The 20,179-nt window shown below is 47.9% G+C and overlaps 1 protein-coding gene across 2 annotated transcripts in view; it reads left to right on the top strand.

Annotated features, from left to right (window-relative positions):
* The first annotated feature begins 16,469 nt into the window (after positions 1 to 16,469).
* The window catches only part of LOC129820880 (partitioning defective 3 homolog B-like), a 543,694-nt gene continuing 539,984 nt past the window's right edge, over positions 16,470 to 20,179 (top strand). For both annotated transcript variants that reach the window (XM_055877951.1, XM_055877952.1), the window contains exon 1: positions 16,470 to 17,399. In XM_055877951.1, coding sequence (XP_055733926.1) covers positions 17,283 to 17,399 — 117 coding nt within the window. In that variant the 5' untranslated portion in view covers positions 16,470 to 17,282. The remainder of the gene's footprint in view (positions 17,400 to 20,179) is intronic.

Here is a 20,179-nt window from a genome sequence, read left to right as displayed (position 1 = left end):
TCAAGGCAAAGGGTGGCTACTTTGAAGAATATTTAGATTTGTTTAACACTTTTTTGGTTACTACATGATTCCAAATGTGTTATTTCACAGTGTTGATGTCTTCACTATTATTCTACAATGTAGAAAATAGTAAAAATAAAGAAAAACCCTTGAATGAGTAGGTGTGTCCAAACTTTTGACCGATACTGTAGCTTCTGGACAAGGCAACATGTCCCTCTTCCGTCTCTTCCACCCACCGTTCATGCACAGTCAGCACGTCTGTCCTCACTGTGAAGGCTCAAGCAGTCAGCACGTCTGTCCTCACTGTGAAGGCTCAAGCAGTCAGCACGTCTGTCCTCACTGTGAAGGCTCAAGCAGTCAGCACGTCTGTCCTCACTGTGAAGGCTCAAGCAGTCAGCACGTCTGTCCTCACTGTGAAGGCTCAAGCAGTCAGCACGTCTGTCCTCACTGTGAAGGCTCAAGCAGTCAGCACGTCTGTCCTCACTGTGAAGGCTCAAGCAGTCAGCACGTCTGTCCTCACTGTGAAGGCTCAAGCAGTCAGCACGTCTGTCCTCACTGTGAAGACTCAAGCATTTATATTTCAAATGTAGAAAAGTAGACATTCAAGTAGACGTAAAAAGGCCTCAAAGAATAAAAAGTCAACAAACCTGGTTTGTACTTTGTTGTCTGAGCACATCGGTAGAGGTAGCTATTGACCTTTAAAAGGAAAAAATGTATGCACACATGACTAAGTGGCTTTGGATACAAGCGTCTGCTAAGTGGCATATATTACATAAATGGCATAGCGGCAGGTCGTCTAGTGGTTAGAGCGTTGGACTAGTAACCGAAAGGTTGCAAGATCAAATCCACGAGCTGACAAGGTAAAAAATCTGACGTTCTGCCCCCTGAACAAGGCCGTCATTGAAAATAAGAATTTGTTCTTTAACTGACTTGCCTAGTTAAATAAAGATAAAATAATAAATTGCATATATACAGTGTATATATTACCTATTTGACTTCCTCACCAGCTGTTGCCTTCTGGATCCCTATATCTGAAACCAGTAGAGTGGGTTTAAAACATCATTATAGCTATTTCAAATCGATACACATCAAACACCTTAACAAGTAATTACATATACATGGCCTGTAATATAATAGACCTGGCCATTATTATAATCGACATGGTCTGTATTATAATAGACCTGACCTGTATTATAATATACATGGTGTTTCTTGAGCCCTTTCCTCATGACCTCATGACAGAGCGGATAGGTTTGATCTCTGTCAGCGGCTGTAGATCCCGGCGAGACATGCGCCATCTTACTGAAGTAGGGATAGTACTGGCATATGACCTCCATAGCCTTTGACCTCCCACTGCAGGAAGTGTTGATATTCAAAAATAGTACCCTGAGAAGGAAGCCATGCCTGCATACGTCAAATCTCAACACACTCCTCTTCAAGCGTGTTGGCCCTTCTAGCAGTTTCCCTAGCTGCGGTCTAATGTGATGTCCCACAACTGCCTTTGACTTGAGTCTACATAAATAAAACAAGAATTTAAGTAAATTCAAACCAAAATAGTTGAAGTTACACGTTGCTCCAAATTCAGGCAAAAAAAAACAGTCAAAGAAACATGTTTCTCAACCCATTTTAGTAATTACATTCTTCACAGCGTTGTGAATCTCCTGGTGAACACTTCACAGCGTTGTGAATCTCCTGGTGAACACTTCAAAGCGTTGTGAATCTCCTGGTGAACACTTCACAGTCTTTGGCTAGAAATACTTCATCATAGAAGCCTGGCTCCTCAGCCCTAACCTGGCTCCTCAGCCTCAGCCCTAACCTGGCTCCTCAGCCTTAACCTGGCTCCTCAGCCCTAACCTGGCTCCTCAGCCCTAACCTGGCTCCTCAGCCTCAGCCCTAACCTGGCTCCTCAGCCCTAACCTGGCTCCTCAGCCCTAACCTGGCTCATCAGCCCTAACCTGGCTCCTCATCCTCAGCCTTAACCTGTCTCCTCAGCCTTAACTTGGATCCTCAGCCCTAACATGGCTCTTCAGCCTCAGCCCTAACCTGGCTCCTCAGCCATAACCTGGATCCTCAGCCCTAACCTGGCTCCTCAGCCTTAACCTGGCTCCTTAGCCCTAACCTGGCTCCTCAGCCTTAACCTGGCTCCTCAGCCTTAACCTGGCTCCTCAGCCCTAACCTGGCTCCTTAGCCCTAACCTGGATCCTCAGCCCTAACATGGCTCTTCAGCCTCAGCCCTAACCTGGCTCCTCAGCCTTAACCTGGCTCCTTAGCCCTAACCTGGCTCCTCAGCCTTAACCTGGCTCCTCAGCCTCAGCCCTAACCTGGCTCCTCAGCCTTAACCTGGCTCCTCAGCCCTAACCTGGCTCCTCAGCCCTAACCTGGCTCCTCATCCTCAGCCCAAACCTGGCTCCTCAGCCTTAACCTGGATCCTCAGCCCTAACATGGCTCTTCAGCCTCAGCCCTAACCTGGCTCCTCAGCCCTAACCTGGATCCTCAGCCCTAACCTGGCTCCTCAGCCTTAACCTGGCTCCTTAGCCCTAACCTGGCTCCTCAGCCTTAACCTGGCTCCTCAGCCCTAACCTGGCTCCTCAGCCCTAACCTGGCTCCTCAGCCCTAACCTGGCTCCTCAGCCTTAACCTGGCTCCTCAGCCCTAACCTGGCTCCTTAGCCCTAACCTGGATCCTCAGCCCTAACATGGCTCTTCAGCCTCAGCCCTAACCTGGCTCCTCAGCCTTAACCTGGCTCCTCAGCCTTAACCTGGCTCCTCAGCCCTAACCTGGCTCCTTAGCCCTAACCTGGATCCTCAGCCCTAACCTGGCTCCTCAGCCTTAACCTGGCTCCTTAGCCCTAACCTGGCTCCTCAGCCTTAACCTGGCTCCTCAGCCCTAACCTGGCTCCTCAGCCCTAACCTGGCTCCTCAGCCTTAACCTGGCTCCTCAGCCTTAACCTGGCTCCTCAGCCCTAACCTGGCTCCTTAGCCCTAACCTGGATCCTCAGCCCTAACATGGCTCTTCAGCCTCAGCCCTAGCCTGGCTCCTCAGCCCTAGCCTGGCTCCTCAGCCCTAACCTGGCTCCTCAGCCTTAACCTGGCTCCTCAGCCTCAGCCCTAACCTGGCTCCTCAGCCTTAACCTGGCTCCTCAGCCTTAGCCCTAGCCTGGCTCCTCAGCACTAGCCTGGCTCCTCAGCCCTAGCCTGGATCCTCAGCCCTAGCCTGGCTCCTCAGCCCTAACCTGGATCCTCAGCCCTAACATGGCTCTTCAGCCTCAGCCTTAACCTGGCTCCTCAGCCTTAGCCCTAGCCTGGCTCCTCAGCCCTAGCCTGGCTCCTCAGCCCTAGCCTGGATCCTCAGCCCTAGCCTGGCTCCTCAGCCCTAACCTGGATCCTCAGCCCTAACATGGCTCTTCAGCCTCAGCCTTAACCTGGCTCCTTAGCCTTAACCTGGCTCCTTAGCCCTAACCTGGCTCCTCAGCCCTAACCTGGCTCCTCAGCCCTAGCCTGGCTCCTCAGCCTTAACCTGGCTCCTCAGCCCTAACCTGGCTCCTCAGCCCTAACCTGGCTCCTCAGCCCTAGCCTGGCCCCTCAGCCCTAACCTGGCTCCTCAGCCTTAACCTGGCTCCTCAGCCCTAACCTGGCTCCTCAGCCCTAACCTGGCTCCTCAGCCTCATCCCTAACCTGGCTCCTCAGCCCTAACCTGGCTCCTCAGCCCTAACCTGGCTCCTCAGCCTCATCCCTAACCTGGCTCATCAGCCTTAACCTGGCTCCTCAGCCCTAGCCTGGCTCCTCAGCCCTAACCTGGCTCCTCAGCCCTAACCTGGCTCCTTAGCCCTAACCTGGCTCCTCAGCCCTAACCTGGCTCCTCAGCCCTAACATGGCTCTTCAGCCTCAGCCCTAACCTGGCTCCTCAGCCTTAACCTGGCTCCTCAGCCCTAGCCTGGCTCCTCAGCCCTAACCTGGCTCCTCAGCCCTAACCTGGCTCCTCAGCCCTAACCTGGCTCCTCAGCCCTAACATGGCTCTTCAGCCTCAGCCCTAACCTGGCTCCTCAGCCTAACCTGGCTCCTCAGCCCTAGCCTGGCTCCTCAGCCCTAACCTGGCTCCTCAGCCTTAACCTGGCTCCTCAGCCCTAACCTGGCTCCTCAGCCCTAACCTGGCTCCTCAGCCTCATCCCTAACCTGGCTCCTCAGCCCTAACCTGGCTCCTCAGCCCTAACCTGGCTCCTCAGCCTCATCCCTAACCTGGCTCATCAGCCTTAACCTGGCTCCTCAGCCCTAGCCTGGCTCCTCAGCCCTAACCTGGCTCCTCAGCCCTAACCTGGCTCCTCAGCCCTAACCTGGCTCCTCAGCCCTAACATGGCTCTTCAGCCTCAGCCCTAACCTGGCTCCTCAGCCTTAACCTGGCTCCTCAGCCCTAACCTGGCTCCTTAGCCCTAACCTGGCTCCTTAGCCCTAACCTGGCTCCTCAGCCCTAACCTGGCTCCTCAGCCTCATCCCTAACCTGGCTCCTCAGCCCTAACCTGGCTCCTCAGCCTCAGCCCTAACCTGGCTCCTCAGCCCTAACCTGGCTCCTCAGCCCTAACCTGGCTCCTCAGCCCTAGCCTGGCTCCTCAGCCTTAACCTGGCTCCTCAGCCCTAACCTGGCTCCTCAGCCCTAACCTGGCTCCTCAGCCCTAACCTGGCTCCTCAGCCCTAGCCTGGCTCCTCAGCCCTAACCTGGCTCCTCAGCCTTAACCTGGCTCCTCAGCCCTAACCTGGCTCCTCAGCCGTAACCTGGCTCCTCAGCCTCATCCCTAACCTGGCTCCTCAGCCCTAACCTGGCTCCTCAGCCCTAACCTGGCTCCTCAGCCTCATCCCTAACCTGGCTCATCAGCCTTAACCTGGCTCCTCAGCCCTAGCCTGGCTCCTCAGCCCTAACCTGGCTCCTCAGCCCTAACCTGGCTCCTTAGCCCTAACCTGGCTCCTCAGCCCTAACCTGGCTCCTCAGCCCTAACATGGCTCTTCAGCCTCAGCCCTAACCTGGCTCCTCAGCCTTAACCTGGCTCCTCAGCCCTAGCCTGGCTCCTCAGCCTTAACCTGGCTCCTCAGCCCTAACCTGGCTCCTCAGCCCTAACCTGGCTCCTCAGCCTCATCCCTAACCTGGCTCCTCAGCCCTAACCTGGCTCCTCAGCCCTAACCTGGCTCCTCAGCCTCATCCCTAACCTGGCTCCTTAGCCTTAACCTGGCTCCTCAGCCCTAGCCTGGCTCCTCAGCCCTAACCTGGCTCCTCAGCCCTAACCTGGCTCCTTAGCCCTAACCTGGCTCCTCAGCCCTAACCTGGCTCCTCAGCCCTAACATGGCTCTTCAGCCTCAGCCCTAACCTGGCTCCTCAGCCTTAACCTGGCTCCTCAGCCCTAGCCTGGCTCCTCAGCCCTAACCTGGCTCCTCAGCCTTAACCTGGCTCCTCAGCCCTAACCTGGCTCCTCAGCCCTAACCTGGCTCCTCAGCCTCATCCCTAACCTGGCTCATCAGCCTTAACCTGGCTCCTCAGCCCAAGCCTGGCTCCTCAGCCCTAACCTGGCTCCTCAGCCCTAACCTGGCTCCTCAGCCCTAACCTGGCTCCTCAGCCCTAACATGGCTCTTCAGCCTCAGCCCTAACCTGGCTCCTCAGCCTTAACCTGGCTCCTCAGCCCTAACCTGGCTCCTTAGCCCTAACCTGGCTCCTTAGCCCTAACCTGGCTCCTCAGCCCTAACCTGGCTCCTCAGCCTCATCCCTAACCTGGCTCCTCAGCCCTAACCTGGCTCCTCAGCCTCAGCCCTAACCTGGCTCCTCAGCCCTAACCTGGCTCCTCAGCCCTAACCTGGCTCCTCAGCCTCAGCCCTAACCTGGCTCCTCAGCCTTAACCTGGCTCCTCAGCCCTAACCTGGCTCCTCAGCCCTGACCTGGCTCCTCAGCCCTAACCTGGCTCCTCAGCCTTAACCTGGCTCCTCAGCCTTAACCTGGCTCCTCAGCCTTAACCTGGATCCTCAGTCTCAGCCCTGACCTGGCTCCTCAGCGTCATCCCTAACCTGGCTCCTCAGCCCTAACCTGGCTCCTCAGCCTCATCCCTAACCTGGCTCCTCATCCCTAACCTGGCTCCTCAGCCTCATCCCTAACCTGGCTCCTCATCCCTAACCTGGCTCCTCAGCCTTAACCTGGCTCCTCAGCCCTAACCTGGCTCCTTAGCCCTAACCTGGCTCCTTAGCCCTAACCTGGCTCCTCAGCCCTAACCTGGCTCCTCAGCCTCATCCCTAACCTGGCTCCTCAGCCCTAACCTGGCTCCTCAGCCTCAGCCCTAACCTGGCTCCTCAGCCCTAACCTGGCTCCTCAGCCCTAACCTGGCTCCTCAGCCTCAGCCCTAACTTGGCTCCTCAGCCCTAAAATGTCAAACAAAACAAGAGAATACATTTTTGTGTGATTTGTTTTTTGGTTACATAAATAAATACTGGGATTGATACATACAACAGGCTTTACAGATATCTGTTTGGAAATGTAAACACTGACAACAAGAACATAAATAGAACAAAACAACTCTTTATTGAAGAAGCAAGGTATTCATAGTAACTCGCCACCATGAATGTAAAATAGTTTTAAGATCATCATTATTTGAGACAACTACTGATTATGTAAAAGTCGCACTCCTACAGTTTGCATAAAACAAAAAAAACACTAATTTGCTTTCTTGAACCTGTAGAGTTTCTTGTTGCCATCAGCTGAAACTGCCATCATGTCTTTGGGTACAGGCCGGACAGACGTTGCAAAGATTGTCCTCTACAAACTCGCAGTAGATGTACTCCAGGAAGCTTATTTATCTTTTATCCCTTTTTCTCCCCAATTTCGTGGTATCCAACTGGTAGTCTTGTCCCATCGTCTGCAACTCCCGTATAGACTCGGGAGAGGCGGTCGACAGCCGCGTGTCCTCTGAAACACGACCCAACCAAGCCGCACTGCTTCTTGACACAATGCTCGCTTAACCCCGGAAGCCAGCCGCACCAATATGTCGGAGGAAACACCGTATACCTGGCGACCGTGTCAGTGTGCACTGCGCCCGGCCTGCTGTAATGTGGTTGATATGTTACTGTAATGTGGTTGATATGTTGCTGTAATGTGGTTGATATGTTACTGTAATGTGGTTGATATGTTGCTGTAATGTGGTCGATATGTTACTGTAATGTGGTTGATATGTTACTGTAATGTGGTTGATATGTTGCTGTAATGTGGTCGATATGTTACTGTAATGTGGTTGATATGTTACTGTAATGTGGTTGATGTGTTACTGTAATGTGGTTGATGTGTTGCTGTAATGTGGTTGATATGTTACTGTAATGTGGTTGATATGTTACTGTAATGTGGTTGATATGTTACTGTAATGTGGTTGATATGTTGCTGTAATGTGGTTGATATGTTACCGTAATGTGGTCGATATGTTACTGTAATGTGGTTGATATGTTACTGTAATGTGGTTGATATGTTGCTGTAATGTGGTTGATATGTTACTGTAATGTGGTTGATGTGTTGCTGTAATGTGGTTGATATGTTACTGTAATGTGGTTGATATGTTACTGTAATGTGGTTGATATGTTACTGTAATGTGGTTGATATGTTACTGTAATGTGGTTGATATGTTACTGTAATGTGGTTGATATGTTGCTGTAATGTGGTCGATATGTTGCTGTAATGTGGTTGATATGTTACTGTAATGTGGTTGATGTGTTGCTGTAATGTGGTTGATATGTTACTGTAATGTGGTTGATATGTTACTGTAATGTGGTTGATATGTTGCTGTAATGTGGTTGATGTGTTACTGTAATGTGGTTGATGTGTTACTGTAATGTGGTTGATGTGTTACTGTAATGTGGTCGATATGTTGCTGTAATGTGGTTGATATGTTACTGTAATGTGGTTGATATGTTGCTGTAATGTGGTTGATATGTTACCGTAATGTGGTCGATATGTTACTGTAATGTGGTTGATATGTTACTGTAATGTGGTTGATATGTTGCTGTAATGTGGTTGATATGTTACTGTAATGTGGTTGATATGTTGCTGTAATGTGGTTGATATGTTACTGTAATGTGGTCGATATGTTACTGTAATGTGGTTGATATGTTACTGTAATGCGGTTGATATGTTATTGTAATGCGGTTGATATGTTACTGTAATGCGGTTGATATGTTGCTGTAATGCGGTTGATATGTTGCTGTAATGCGGTTGATATGTTACTGTAATGTGGTTGATATGTTGCTGTAATGTGGTTGATATGTTGCTGTAATGTGGTCGATATGTTACTGTAATGTGGTCGATATGTTGCTGTAATGTGGTCGATATGTTGCTGTAACGTGGTCGATGTGTTGCTGTAATGTGGTTGATATGTTACTGTAATGTGGTTGATATGTTGCTGTAATGTGGTCGATATGTTGCTGTAATGTGGTCGATGTGTTGCTGTAATGTGGTTGATGTGTTGCTGTAATGTGGTTGATATGTTACTGTAATGTGGTCGATATGTTACTGTAATGTGGTCGATATGTTACTGTAATGTGGTTGATATGTTACTGTAATGTGGTTGATATGTTATTGTAATGCGGTTGATATGTTACTGTAATGCGGTTGATATGTTGCTGTAATGTGGTTGATATGTTGCTGTAATGCGGTTGATATGTTACTGTAATGTGGTTGATATGTTGCTGTAATGTGGTTGATATGTTGCTGTAATGTGGTTGATGTGTTGCTGTAATGTGGTTGATGTGTTGCTGTAATGTGGTTGATGTGTTACTGTAATGTGGTTGATATGTTGCTGTAAAGTGGTTGATATGTTGCTGTAATGTGGTTGATATGTTACTGTAATGTGGTTGATATGTTGCTGTAATGTGGTTGATGTGTTGCTGTAATGTGGTTGATGTGTTGCTGTAATGTGGTCGATATGTTACTGTAATGTGGTTGATATGTTACTGTAATGTGGTTGATATGTTACTGTAATGTGGTTGATATGTTGCTGTAATGTGGTTGATATGTTACTGTAATGTGGTCGATATGTTGCTGTAATGTGGTTGATATGTTACTGTAATGTGGTTGATATGTTGCTGTAATGTGGTTGATATGTTACTGTAATGTGGTTGATATGTTACTGTAATGTGGTTGATATGTTACTGTAATGTGGTTGATATGTTGCTGTAATGTGGTTGATGTGTTACTGTAATGTGGTTGATGTGTTACTGTAATGTGGTCGATATGTTGCTGTAATGTGGTTGATATGTTACTGTAATGTGGTTGATATGTTGCTGTAATGTGGTTGATATGTTACCGTAATGTGGTCGATATGTTACTGTAATGTGGTTGATATGTTACTGTAATGTGGTTGATATGTTACTGTAATGTGGTTGATATGTTGCTGTAATGTGGTTGATGTGTTGCTGTAATGTGGTTGATGTGTTGCTGTAATGTGGTTGATATGTTACTGTAATGTGGTTGATATGTTGCTGTAATGTGGTCGATATGTTACTGTAATGCGGTTGATATGTTACTGTAATGTGGTTGATATGTTACTGTAATGTGGTCGATATGTTACTGTAATGTGGTTGATATGTTACTGTAATGTGGTTGATATGTTACTGTAATGTGGTTGATATGTTGCTGTAATGCGGTTGATATGTTACTGTAATGCGGTTGATATGTTGCTGTAATGTGGTTGATATGTTACTGTAATGTGGTTGATATGTTACTGTAATGTGGTTGATATGTTGCTGTAATGTGGTCGATATGTTGCTGTAATGTGGTTGATATGTTGCTGTAATGTGGTTGATATGTTGCTGTAATGTGGTCGATATGTTGCTGTAATGTGGTTGATATGTTGCTGTAATGTGGTTGATATGTTACTGTAATGTGGTTGATATGTTACTGTAATGTGGTTGATATGTTGCTGTAATGTGGTTGATATGTTACCGTAATGTGGTCGATATGTTACTGTAATGTGGTTGATATGTTGCTGTAATGTGGTCGATATGTTGCTGTAATGTGGTCGATATGTTACTGTAATGTGGTCGATATGTTACTGTAATGTGGTTGATATGTTACTGTAATGTGGTTGATATGTTGCTGTAATGTGGTCGATGTGTTACTGTAATGTGGTTGATGTGTTGCAGTAATGTGGTTGATGTGTTACTGTAATGTGGTTGATGTGTTACTGTAATGTGGTTGATGTGTTGCTGTAATGTGGTTGATATGTTGCAGTAATGTGGTTGATGTGTTACTGTAATGTGGTTGATGTGTTACTGTAATGTGGTTGATATGTTGCTGTAATGTGGTCGATGTGTTACTGTAATGTGGTTGATGTGTTGCTGTAATGTGGTCGATGTGTTGCTGTAATGTGGTTGATGTGTTACTGTAATGTGGTTGATATGTTGCTGTAATGTGGTTGATATGTTACTGTAATGTGGTTGATATGTTGCTGTAATGTGGTTGATATGTTACTGTAATGTGGTTGATGTGTTACTGTAATGTGGTTGATATGTTGCTGTAATGTGGTCGATGTGTTACTGTAATGTGGTTGATGTGTTGCTGTAATGTGGTCGATGTGTTGCTGTAATGTGGTTGATGTGTTACTGTAATGTGGTTGATGTGTTGCTGTAATGTGGTTGATATGTTACTGTAATGTGGTCGATATGTTGCTGTAATGTGGTTGATATGTTGTAAGTAATAAAAAATTATTCCTTATTACCATTTATGCAAGTGAAAATGATGTCTCTGATGATGTCTCTGATGATGGCTCTGATGATGGCTCTGATGATGGCTCTAATGATGGCTCTGATGATGGCTCTGATGATGGCTCTGATGGCTCTGATGATGGCTCTGATGATGGCTCTGATGATGGCTCTGATGATGGCTCTGATGATGCCTCTGATTATGGCTCTGATGATGGCTCTGATGATGGCTCTGATGATGGCTCTGGTGATGCCTCTGATGATGCCTCTGATGATGCCTCTGATGATGCCTCTGATGATGGCTCTAATGATGCCTCTGATGATGGCTCTGATGATGGCTCTGATGATGGCTCTAATGATGGCTCTGATGATGGCTCTAATGATGGCTCTGATGATGGCTCTGATGATGGCTCTGATGATGGCTCTGATGATGGCTCTGATGATGGCTCTGATGATGGCTCTGATGATGGCTCTGGTGATGCCTCTGATGATGCCTCTGATGATGCCTCTGATGATGCCTCTAATGATGGCTCTGATGATGGCTCTGATGATGGCTCTGATGATGGCTCTGATGATGGCTCTAATGATGGCTCTGATGATGCCTCTAATGATGGCTCTGATGATGGCTCTGATGATGGCTCTGATGATGGCTCTGATGATGGCTCTGATGATGGCTCTGATGATGGCTCTGGTGATGCCTCTGATGATGCCTCTGATGATGCCTCTGATGATGCCTCTGATGATGACTCTGATGATGACTCTGATGATGACTCTGATGATGGCTCTGATGATGGCTCTGATGATGGCTCTGATGATGGCTCTGATGATGGCTCTAATGATGGCTCTGCCAGCAGTCACTGCAACGTTAACAGGGTCACAGGAGCAAACCTTTTAGTGAAGTTCTGTAGCCAAGAGGCACACTGTGGAGAGAGACACGGGGGTCATGTCAATTTACAAAAATACACTTACATCAGTTTCAAGGCATACATATGCAATTGAGGAACCTACCCTGGTCACAGATGGTGTACCTCCCATCAACAAGGAGAACAAATTGGGGCAATGAACTTCCCTATTGTGCAGAGGATAATTCTTATGCAGAGAGATATCACACTGTGTAGAACCACTAAAACGGCATGTACTCTCCACAGCAGATGACTGCTTCTCTACAGTGACTACATGCCACGTCATGGACATTCTCAGCGCCCAGCAGACTGTCAGGATTATGGGGTCTTGCTTGCCATCAACATTCTTTGGCTGTGTTTTGACATAAACTCTAGCCGGACAATATTGATTGGGCACTGTGATCCAAACCTTGATGGTCTCCTGAAGAATCTCCTCCACTATTTTTTTAAACCTTTATTTAACTAGGCAAGTCAGTTTAAGAACAGTGGGTTAACTGCCTTGTTCAGGGGCAGAACAACATATTAATACCTTGTCAGTTCAGGGGATTCGATCTTGCAACCTTTCGGTTACTAGTCCAACACTCTAACCACTTATTTATGATTTGCTTCGCTGACTCTACTACTGACAATGTGTAACCGATGTGAAACGGCTAGCTAGTTAGCGGCGGTGCGCGCTAATAGCGTTTCAAATCGGCGACGTCACTCGCTCTGAGACCTTGAAGTAGTTGTTCCCTTTGCTCTGCAAGGGTCGCGGCTTTTGTGGAGCGATGGGTAACGATGCTTCGAGAGTGACTGTTGTCTATGTGTGGAGAGGGTCCCTGGTTCGAGCCCAGGTAGGGGCGAGGAGAGGTGGGGAAGCTAAACTGTTACAAATGCAAATAATATAACAATATTTTACTTAGTTGATTGAAGAAGGTAAGAAAACAGGGGGATCTAGTAAACTACTAAAATGCTGTTCATTCTCCCTAACTCTGAGCTGCTATTTTAAACAGGCTAGGGTTTTTTTAATGGAAAAAAAATATTGTAATTCTCAATTTCACGGTTTGATGACGTTTTTAGCATGAGGTTATCTTCTGTGGACAGGAAAATAAATATGCCAATTGAATATCCTCTGTCACAGGGGGTACTGTGCTCTTCTCACAAGTAGCCTAAACGGGACAGTTTGCACACAGCGTCCCCAAGTGAAGTTGCTGGTGCAAAACCCCACTCTTCACCTACTGCGTTTCTCAACATAACGACAGCCCCCACCACTTGTAATAATAAACAGCTGAGGAATGGGTCTTTTGAAAAAATGTCATTAGAATTTACAGTAACACCAAAGTCATAGACGGTAACTGACAGTCTACGACCCTCAAATTCAAAATCTGAACCTGGAAGCCAGTACGTGATGCATTACTCCTGTCTAATCAATGACTGATTTAGACCTGGGACACCAGGTGGGTGATTCCCCTCTAATCAGGGACTGATTTAGACCTGGGACACCAGGGTGGGTGATTCCCCTCTAATCAGGGACTGATTTAGACCTGGGACACCAGGTGGGTGATTCCCCTCTAATCAAGGACTGATTTAGACCTGGGACACCAGGTGGGGGATTCCCCTCTAATCAGGGACTGATTTAGACCTGGGACACCAGGTGGGTGATTCCCCTCTAATCAGGGACTGATTTAGACCTGGAACACCAGGTGGGTGATTCCCCTCTAATCAGGGACTGATTTAGACCTGGGACACCAGGTGGGTGATTCCCCTCTAATCAGGGACTGATTTAGACCTGGGACACCAGGTGGGTGATTCCCCTCTAATCAGGGACTGATTTAGACCTGGGACACCAGGGGGGGGATTCCCCTCTAATCAGGGACTGATTTAGACCTGGGACACCAGGTGGGTGATTCCCCTCTAATCAGGGACTGATTTAGACCTGGGACACCAGGTGGGTGATTCCCCTCTAATCAAGGACTGATTTAGACCTGGGACAACAAGTGGGTGATTCCCCTCTAATCAGGGACTGATTTAGACCTGGGACAACAAGTGGGTGCAATTCATGTTCAGGTAGAACAGAAAACCAGCAGGCTCTGGACCTCATGGGATAAGATTTGAAATACCTCTGGTCTATGACAATCACATGATAGTTTTAAACATATGTTGAATCTCTACATCGTTACATTCTTGTTATTTTTAAACGATGGAGTAATAACTTACCTTCCTTCTAGATGGTAGCAGGGTGAACAGGCCGTGGCTCGGGTGGCTGAGGTCCTTGATGATCTTCTAGATGGTAGCGGGTGAACAGGCCGTGGCTCGGGTGGCTGAGGTCCTTGATGATCTTCTAGATGGTAGCGGGGTGAACAGGCCGTGGCTCGGGTGGCTGAGGTCCTTGATGATCTTCTAGATGGTAGCGGGGTGAACAGGCCGTGGCTCGGGTGGCTGAGGTCCTTGATGATCTTCTAGATGGTAGCGGGGTGAACAGGCCGTGGCTCGGGTGGCTGAGGTCCTTGATGATCTTCTAGATGGTAGCGGGGTGAACAGGCCGTGGCTCGGGTGGCTGAGGTCCTTGATGATCTTCTAGATGGTAGCGGGGTGAACAGGCCGTGGCTCGGGTGGCTGAGGTCCTTGATGATCTTCTAGATGGTAGCGGGGTGAACAGGCCGTGGCTCGGGTGGCTGAGGTCCTTGATGATCTTCTAGATGGTAGCGGGGTGAACAGGCCGTGACTCGGGTGGCTGAGGTCCTTGATGATCTTCTAGATGGTAGCGGGGTGAACAGGCCGTGACTCGGGTGGCTGAGGTCCTTGATGATCTTCTAGATGGTAGCGGGTGAACAGGCCGTGACTCGGGTGGCTGAGGTCCTTGATGATCTTCTAGATGGTAGCGGGTGAACAGGCCGTGGCTCGGGTGGCTGAGGTCCTTGATGATCTTCTAGATGGTAGCGGGTGAACAGGCCGTGGCTCGGGTGGCTGAGGTCCTTGATGATCTTCTAGATGGTAGCGGGTGAACAGGCCGTGACTCGGGTGGCTGAGGTCCTTGATGATCTTCTGGATGGTAGCGGGGTGAACAGGCCGTGGCTCGGGTGGCTGAGGTCCTTGATGATCTTCTAGATGGTAGCGGGTGAACAGGCCGTGACTCGGGTGGCTGAGGTCCTTGATGATCTTCTGGATGGTAGCGGGGTGAACAGGCCGTGGCTCGGGTGGCTGAGGTCCTTGATGATCTTCTGGATGGTAGCGGGGTGAACAGGCCGTGGCTCGGGTGGCTGAGGTCCTTGATGATCTTCTAGATGGTAGCGGGGTGAACAGGCCGTGGCTCGGGTGGCTGAGGTCCTTGATGATCTTCTAGATGGTAGCGGGGTGAACAGGCCGTGACTCGGGTGGCTGAGGTCCTTGATGATCTTCTAGATGGTAGCGGGGTGAACAGGCCGTGACTCGGGTGGCTGAGGTCCTTGATGATCTTCTAGATGGTAGCGGGTGAACAGGCCGTGGCTCGGGTGGCTGAGGTCCTTGATGATCTTCTAGATGGTAGCGGGGTGAACAGGCCGTGGCTCGGTGGCTGAGGTCCTTGATGATCTTCTAGATGGTAGCGGGGTGAACAGGCCGTGGCTCGGTGGCTGAGGTCCTTGATGATCTTCTAGATGGTAGCGGGGTGAACAGGCCGTGGCTCGGGTGGCTGAGGTCCTTGATGATCTTCTAGATGGTAGCGGGGTGAACAGGCCGTGGCTCGGGTGGCTGAGGTCCTTGATGATCTTCTAGATGGTAGCGGGGTGAACAGGCCGTGGCTCGGGTGGCTGAGGTCCTTGATGATCTTCTAGATGGTAGCGGGTGAACAGGCCGTGACTCGGGTGGCTGAGGTCCTTGATGATCTTCTGGATGGTAGCGGGGTGAACAGGCCGTGGCTCGGGTGGCTGAGGTCCTTGATGATCTTCTAGATGGTAGCGGGGTGAACAGGCCGTGGCTCGGGTGGCTGAGGTCCTTGATGATCTTCTAGATGGTAGCGGGGTGAACAGGCCGTGGCTCTGGTGGCTGAGGTCCTTGATGATCTTCTAGATGGTAGCAGGGTGAACAGGCCGTGGCTCGGGTGGCTGAGGTCCTTGATGATCTTCTAGATGGTAGCGGGGTGAACAGGCCGTGGCTCGGGTGGCTGAGGTCCTTGATGATCTTCTGGATGGTAGCGGGGTGAACAGGCCGTGACTCGGGTGGCTGTGGTCCTTGATGATCTTCTTGGCCTTCCTGTGACACCGGGTGCTGTAGGTGTCCTGGAGGGCAGGCAGTGTCCCCCCGGTGATGCGTTGGGCAGACCGCACCACCCTCTGGAGAATCCTGCGGTTGAGGGCGGTGCAGTTGCCGTACCAGGTGGTAATACAGCCTGACAGGATGCTCTCAATGGTGCATCTGTAAAAGTTGATGAGGGTCTTATGGGCCAAGCCAAATGTATTCTGAGGTTGAAGAGGTGTATATTTCTAAAATGTCTCTTAAAATCTGATTTTAAACCTAAACCTAACCACACTGGTAACCTTATGCATAACCTTAAATGAGGACCAACAAGCAAATGTTTGTTTTCATTATTTTTTTTCGCCTATAGGCCAATTTTGACTTTGTGGCTGCGGTAACTAGTGACAACCCTGCGTCCCTCCATGGAAATACGGCATTGTCCCGTCAACAAAGTGACAGCAACGAGTTGAAGGTTTCCATACATCCATCAAGTCAAAATTAGCTATATCGTAAAAAAAATGAAGATTTTTAATCTTAATTTAAGGTTATGGTTAGGCATAATGTTACCAGTGTGGTTAAGATTAAGGTTTAGGTTAGGATTAAAATCAGATTTTTAACAAGAAGATAAATTGTAGAAATAGGCGTGGGTTATAACTTTGTGGCTGTATTAACTAGTGAAGTGCGTTTGGGAACTGGTCAAAGCAGAAAGGATTTTTTTTTTTACTTCTCAAGTTAGCCATCGAATAAAGTCTGACTAGCTACGTTGATAACTTTATCTTTACACCCAAATATATAAAAAAAGACTCTATTTCAGTATAAGTTATTGGTGCCGCGGTGGGAATCCGAACACGAAACTGACCTAAAGAAAGAGGAGGAGGAATTTGCGGCAAGGAAAAGTTGTGGAAAAGTGATACCTGAGTCCGTTACGTTAGTATCCATCTTTTCCAAGTAAAGTTGGGTAGCAACTTGGCTAGCTAGTTTGGTAAAACACGTTATAAAGTGTGATAGCTACTTAATTAGATACTTTTATGCAGGTTTACTCACTTCTTGCTAACTTGTTTAGCTAGCTAACAGTATCTAACGTTTAGTTAGTTGGAACTTGCTGGTTAGCAAGTTGGTGCTAGGTAGCTGCTAGCGATAGCATCACATATATTATATCTGATAGCATCTTGCTACATTACTTTGGATCGTGGATGCTAGTCAATTAATATAAAAACAGTTAGCATTTCTGCTACTGTACAAGCAACTGCATCTAACTAGCTATATAATGATATAATAGCGCTTCGCGGCAATCTATTCGTTGAGCATGTAGAATTACTAACCTGACACAAGTGTACAGGATATAAATCATTATTTGCATTATCTGACTCCGACGTGAGTCACACAAACTCAAGACACCTGTTGAAAGTGATCAAGGAAGGAACTTCTCGACATTCCAAAGGCCCTAACTTGAATGAAGAACCATCATCAGCATCATCATCATGAAAGTGACAGTGACATTTGGACAGACGAGTGTCGTGGTTCCGTGTAAGGAGGGATGGAAAGTCCGTGATCTCATTCAACAAGCCACACAGAGATACAGGAAGTTATTGGAACAGGTAGCTATGTCAATCATTTTGAAACCCGTATTTTGGCTTTCTGTAATAATGCTGTGTGATTTTTTTTATTTAGGCCTAGGGTATGTCAAAGAGAGTTTGTTTGACCAGGTCATTGCAGAACTATGATAATGAGGATTCTGATGAAAGCGAAACTCAACTGATGTTTAAAATCACAGCATTATTCTGTCACTTCACTTTATCATGGTACTACTACTGACATCATCAGATGCCATGGGGACCTTATCATTTGCTTGGAAGTTTTGTACGTTGATAAATATGTATTACAGAAGGTTATACTATTATATTATTATAGTAGACTCTATAGAGTTTTGTGTTTTTCTCTTCGTACGATGTTGATCTATTATATTTCTTATTCACAAAGTCTTGGGAAGTTAGCCGATGCCAGGGATGTCTTAGTTGCAGTAAATGCGTGATGAAAAAATCAGAGTCCTTGGACCTTGATATTCAGAGTTCTAAACTATAGGGCTCTGGTCAAAAGTAGTGCACTATATAGGGAATAGGGTGCCATAGGGCCCTGGTTAAAAGTAGTGCACTATATAGGGAATAGGGTGCCATAGGGCCCTGGTTAAAAGTAGTGCACTATATAGGGAATAAGGTACCATTTGTGACACAGTCACAGCTGTGACTTGTTCCATTACTCTTCAGTGATGAATGCAAATTTACACTTTAAGATTTGTCCTGTCTCTGGAGCGGTGAACCCCTGGCCCTCATCAGAGATGTGCTTCAGGCAGTGCTCCGAATCTGATTGGCTCCATTATTTAAAGAGCACAGACAGTCAGTCAGTCACAGATGCACCCATTCCTCTCTCTTTTTCTCTCTCTGTCTTTTACTCTCTGTCTCTTTCTTTGTCTCTGTCTCCACCCCCCCCCACCTCTCTCTCTCTCTCTATCCCCTCTCTCTCTCTCTCTCTCTCTCTCTCTCTCTCTCTCCCCTCTCTCTCTCCCCTCTCTCTCTCTCTCTCTCTCTCCCCTCTCTCTCTCTCTCTTTTCCCTCTCTCTCTCTCTCTCCCCTCTCTCTCTCTCTCTCCTCTCTCTCTCTCTCTCTCTCTCTCTCTCTCTCTACCCCCTCATCTCCATCCTCGTGGGTAGATAAAAACACCTTGGTGTTCTTGACAAATTTTATAACACATCCTTTATCCCTAATAAATGATAAGTGTTGTCGTGCAGAGAGGACATTTTTAGATCCCCGCCCCACGAGGCTCTACCCGGCTTGCAACGCTGTGTGTTAATTACACTGGGTCCTAAAGCTGGCTGCCAATGTGACTGATTGGGATGTCAAGTTTTAACATCACGTGCACAAGTACAGTGAAATGCCTTTCTTGCCAGTTCTAAAACCCCCATCGTACTAAAATAACAAGGTAGAAACAAAAAACACACTAGAAATAAAAACAAGAAATACACGGAAGTAAGAAGCAATATGCATATTAACAATGTGCAGGGATAGTGTGTAGACAATGCAAAAAAATACCTATAAAGGTCAGCTCAGTGTCTGTGTAATTATTCTGTTAGCTGTTTAACATTCCTCTGGCTTGGGGGATAGAAGCTGTTCAGGATCCTGTCGGTTGTTAGACTTGATGCACCGATAGCGCGTGCCGTGCGGATGCAAAGAGAAAAGTCTACGGCTTGGGTGGCTGGAGTGATGTATTTGGGGGGCTGTCCGTACCACCCTCTGTAGCGCCATGCGATCGAGGACGGTGCTGTTGCCAGTCAAAATGCTCTCAACGGTGCAGCTGTTAGAACGTTTTGAGGGTTTTAGGTGCCGTGCCAACACTTTTTTTTTTAACCTTCTGAGGGGGAAGAGGCACTGTCGCTCCTTCTTCACGACTGTGCGCATGGAGACCATTTTTAAGTCCCCCCTCCCCCCTGTTTCCTGTTTCCTGTAGTCTACCATCAGCTCCTTGGTTACAACTCTAAGTGGGGCCCTATACATTTGAAAAACAATGTTTTATATATATATATTTATTTGTATTTTTTTGTTTATTTGTATTTTACCCCTTTTTCTCCCCAATTTTGATCTTGTGTCATCGCTGCAACTCTCCAACGTGCTCCGGAGGCGAAGTTGAGCCATGTGTCCTCTCTGAAAACATGACCTGCCAAACCGCGCTTCTTAACACCCGCCCACTTAACCCGAAAGTCAGCCGCACCAATGTGTCTGAGGAAACACCGTTCAACTGACTACCGAGATCAGCCTGCAGGCACACGGCCCGTACAAAAGGAGTTGCTAGAGCGCAATGAGCCAAGTAAAGCCCCCCCTGTAAGACCCTCCCTTAACCTGGACGACGCCGGGCCAATTGTGTGCCGCCCTATGGGGCTCCCGATCATGGCTGGTTGTGACACAGCCTGGGATGCAACCCAGGTCTGTAGTGACGCCTCTAGCACCGCTGTGCCACTCGGGAGGCCCTAATCTTATGTTTTCTCAGTTAAATCTTTCTTCCTTTGGTCTTCCTTTGTAATCCGTAATGGACTCTTGCCAGGCGGCGGGCGACGGAGCCTGTGTAATATGATTACACATTATTCCTATATTGAGGTCATAGCGGGACTTCTTGTACTTATTCCTGACCTCGGCCGTAGCCTCAGGGTTGTCTACGTTAGCTCTGTGTGTGGTAGCATCAGGGTTGTCTACGATAGCCCTGTGTGTGGTAGCATCAGGGTTGTCTGGGATAGCTCTGTGTGTGGTAGCATCAGGGTTGTCTGGGATAGCTCTGTGTGTGGTAGCATCAGGGTTGTCTGGGATAGCTCTGTGTTGTGGTAGCATCAGGG

This window comes from Salvelinus fontinalis, chromosome 23, assembly GCF_029448725.1.
Source record: "Salvelinus fontinalis isolate EN_2023a chromosome 23, ASM2944872v1, whole genome shotgun sequence".
NCBI lineage: Eukaryota > Metazoa > Chordata > Actinopteri > Salmoniformes > Salmonidae > Salvelinus > Salvelinus fontinalis.
The sequence above is the reverse complement of the archived record's forward strand: the minus strand, read 5'-3'. Positions and strand labels throughout refer to the sequence as shown.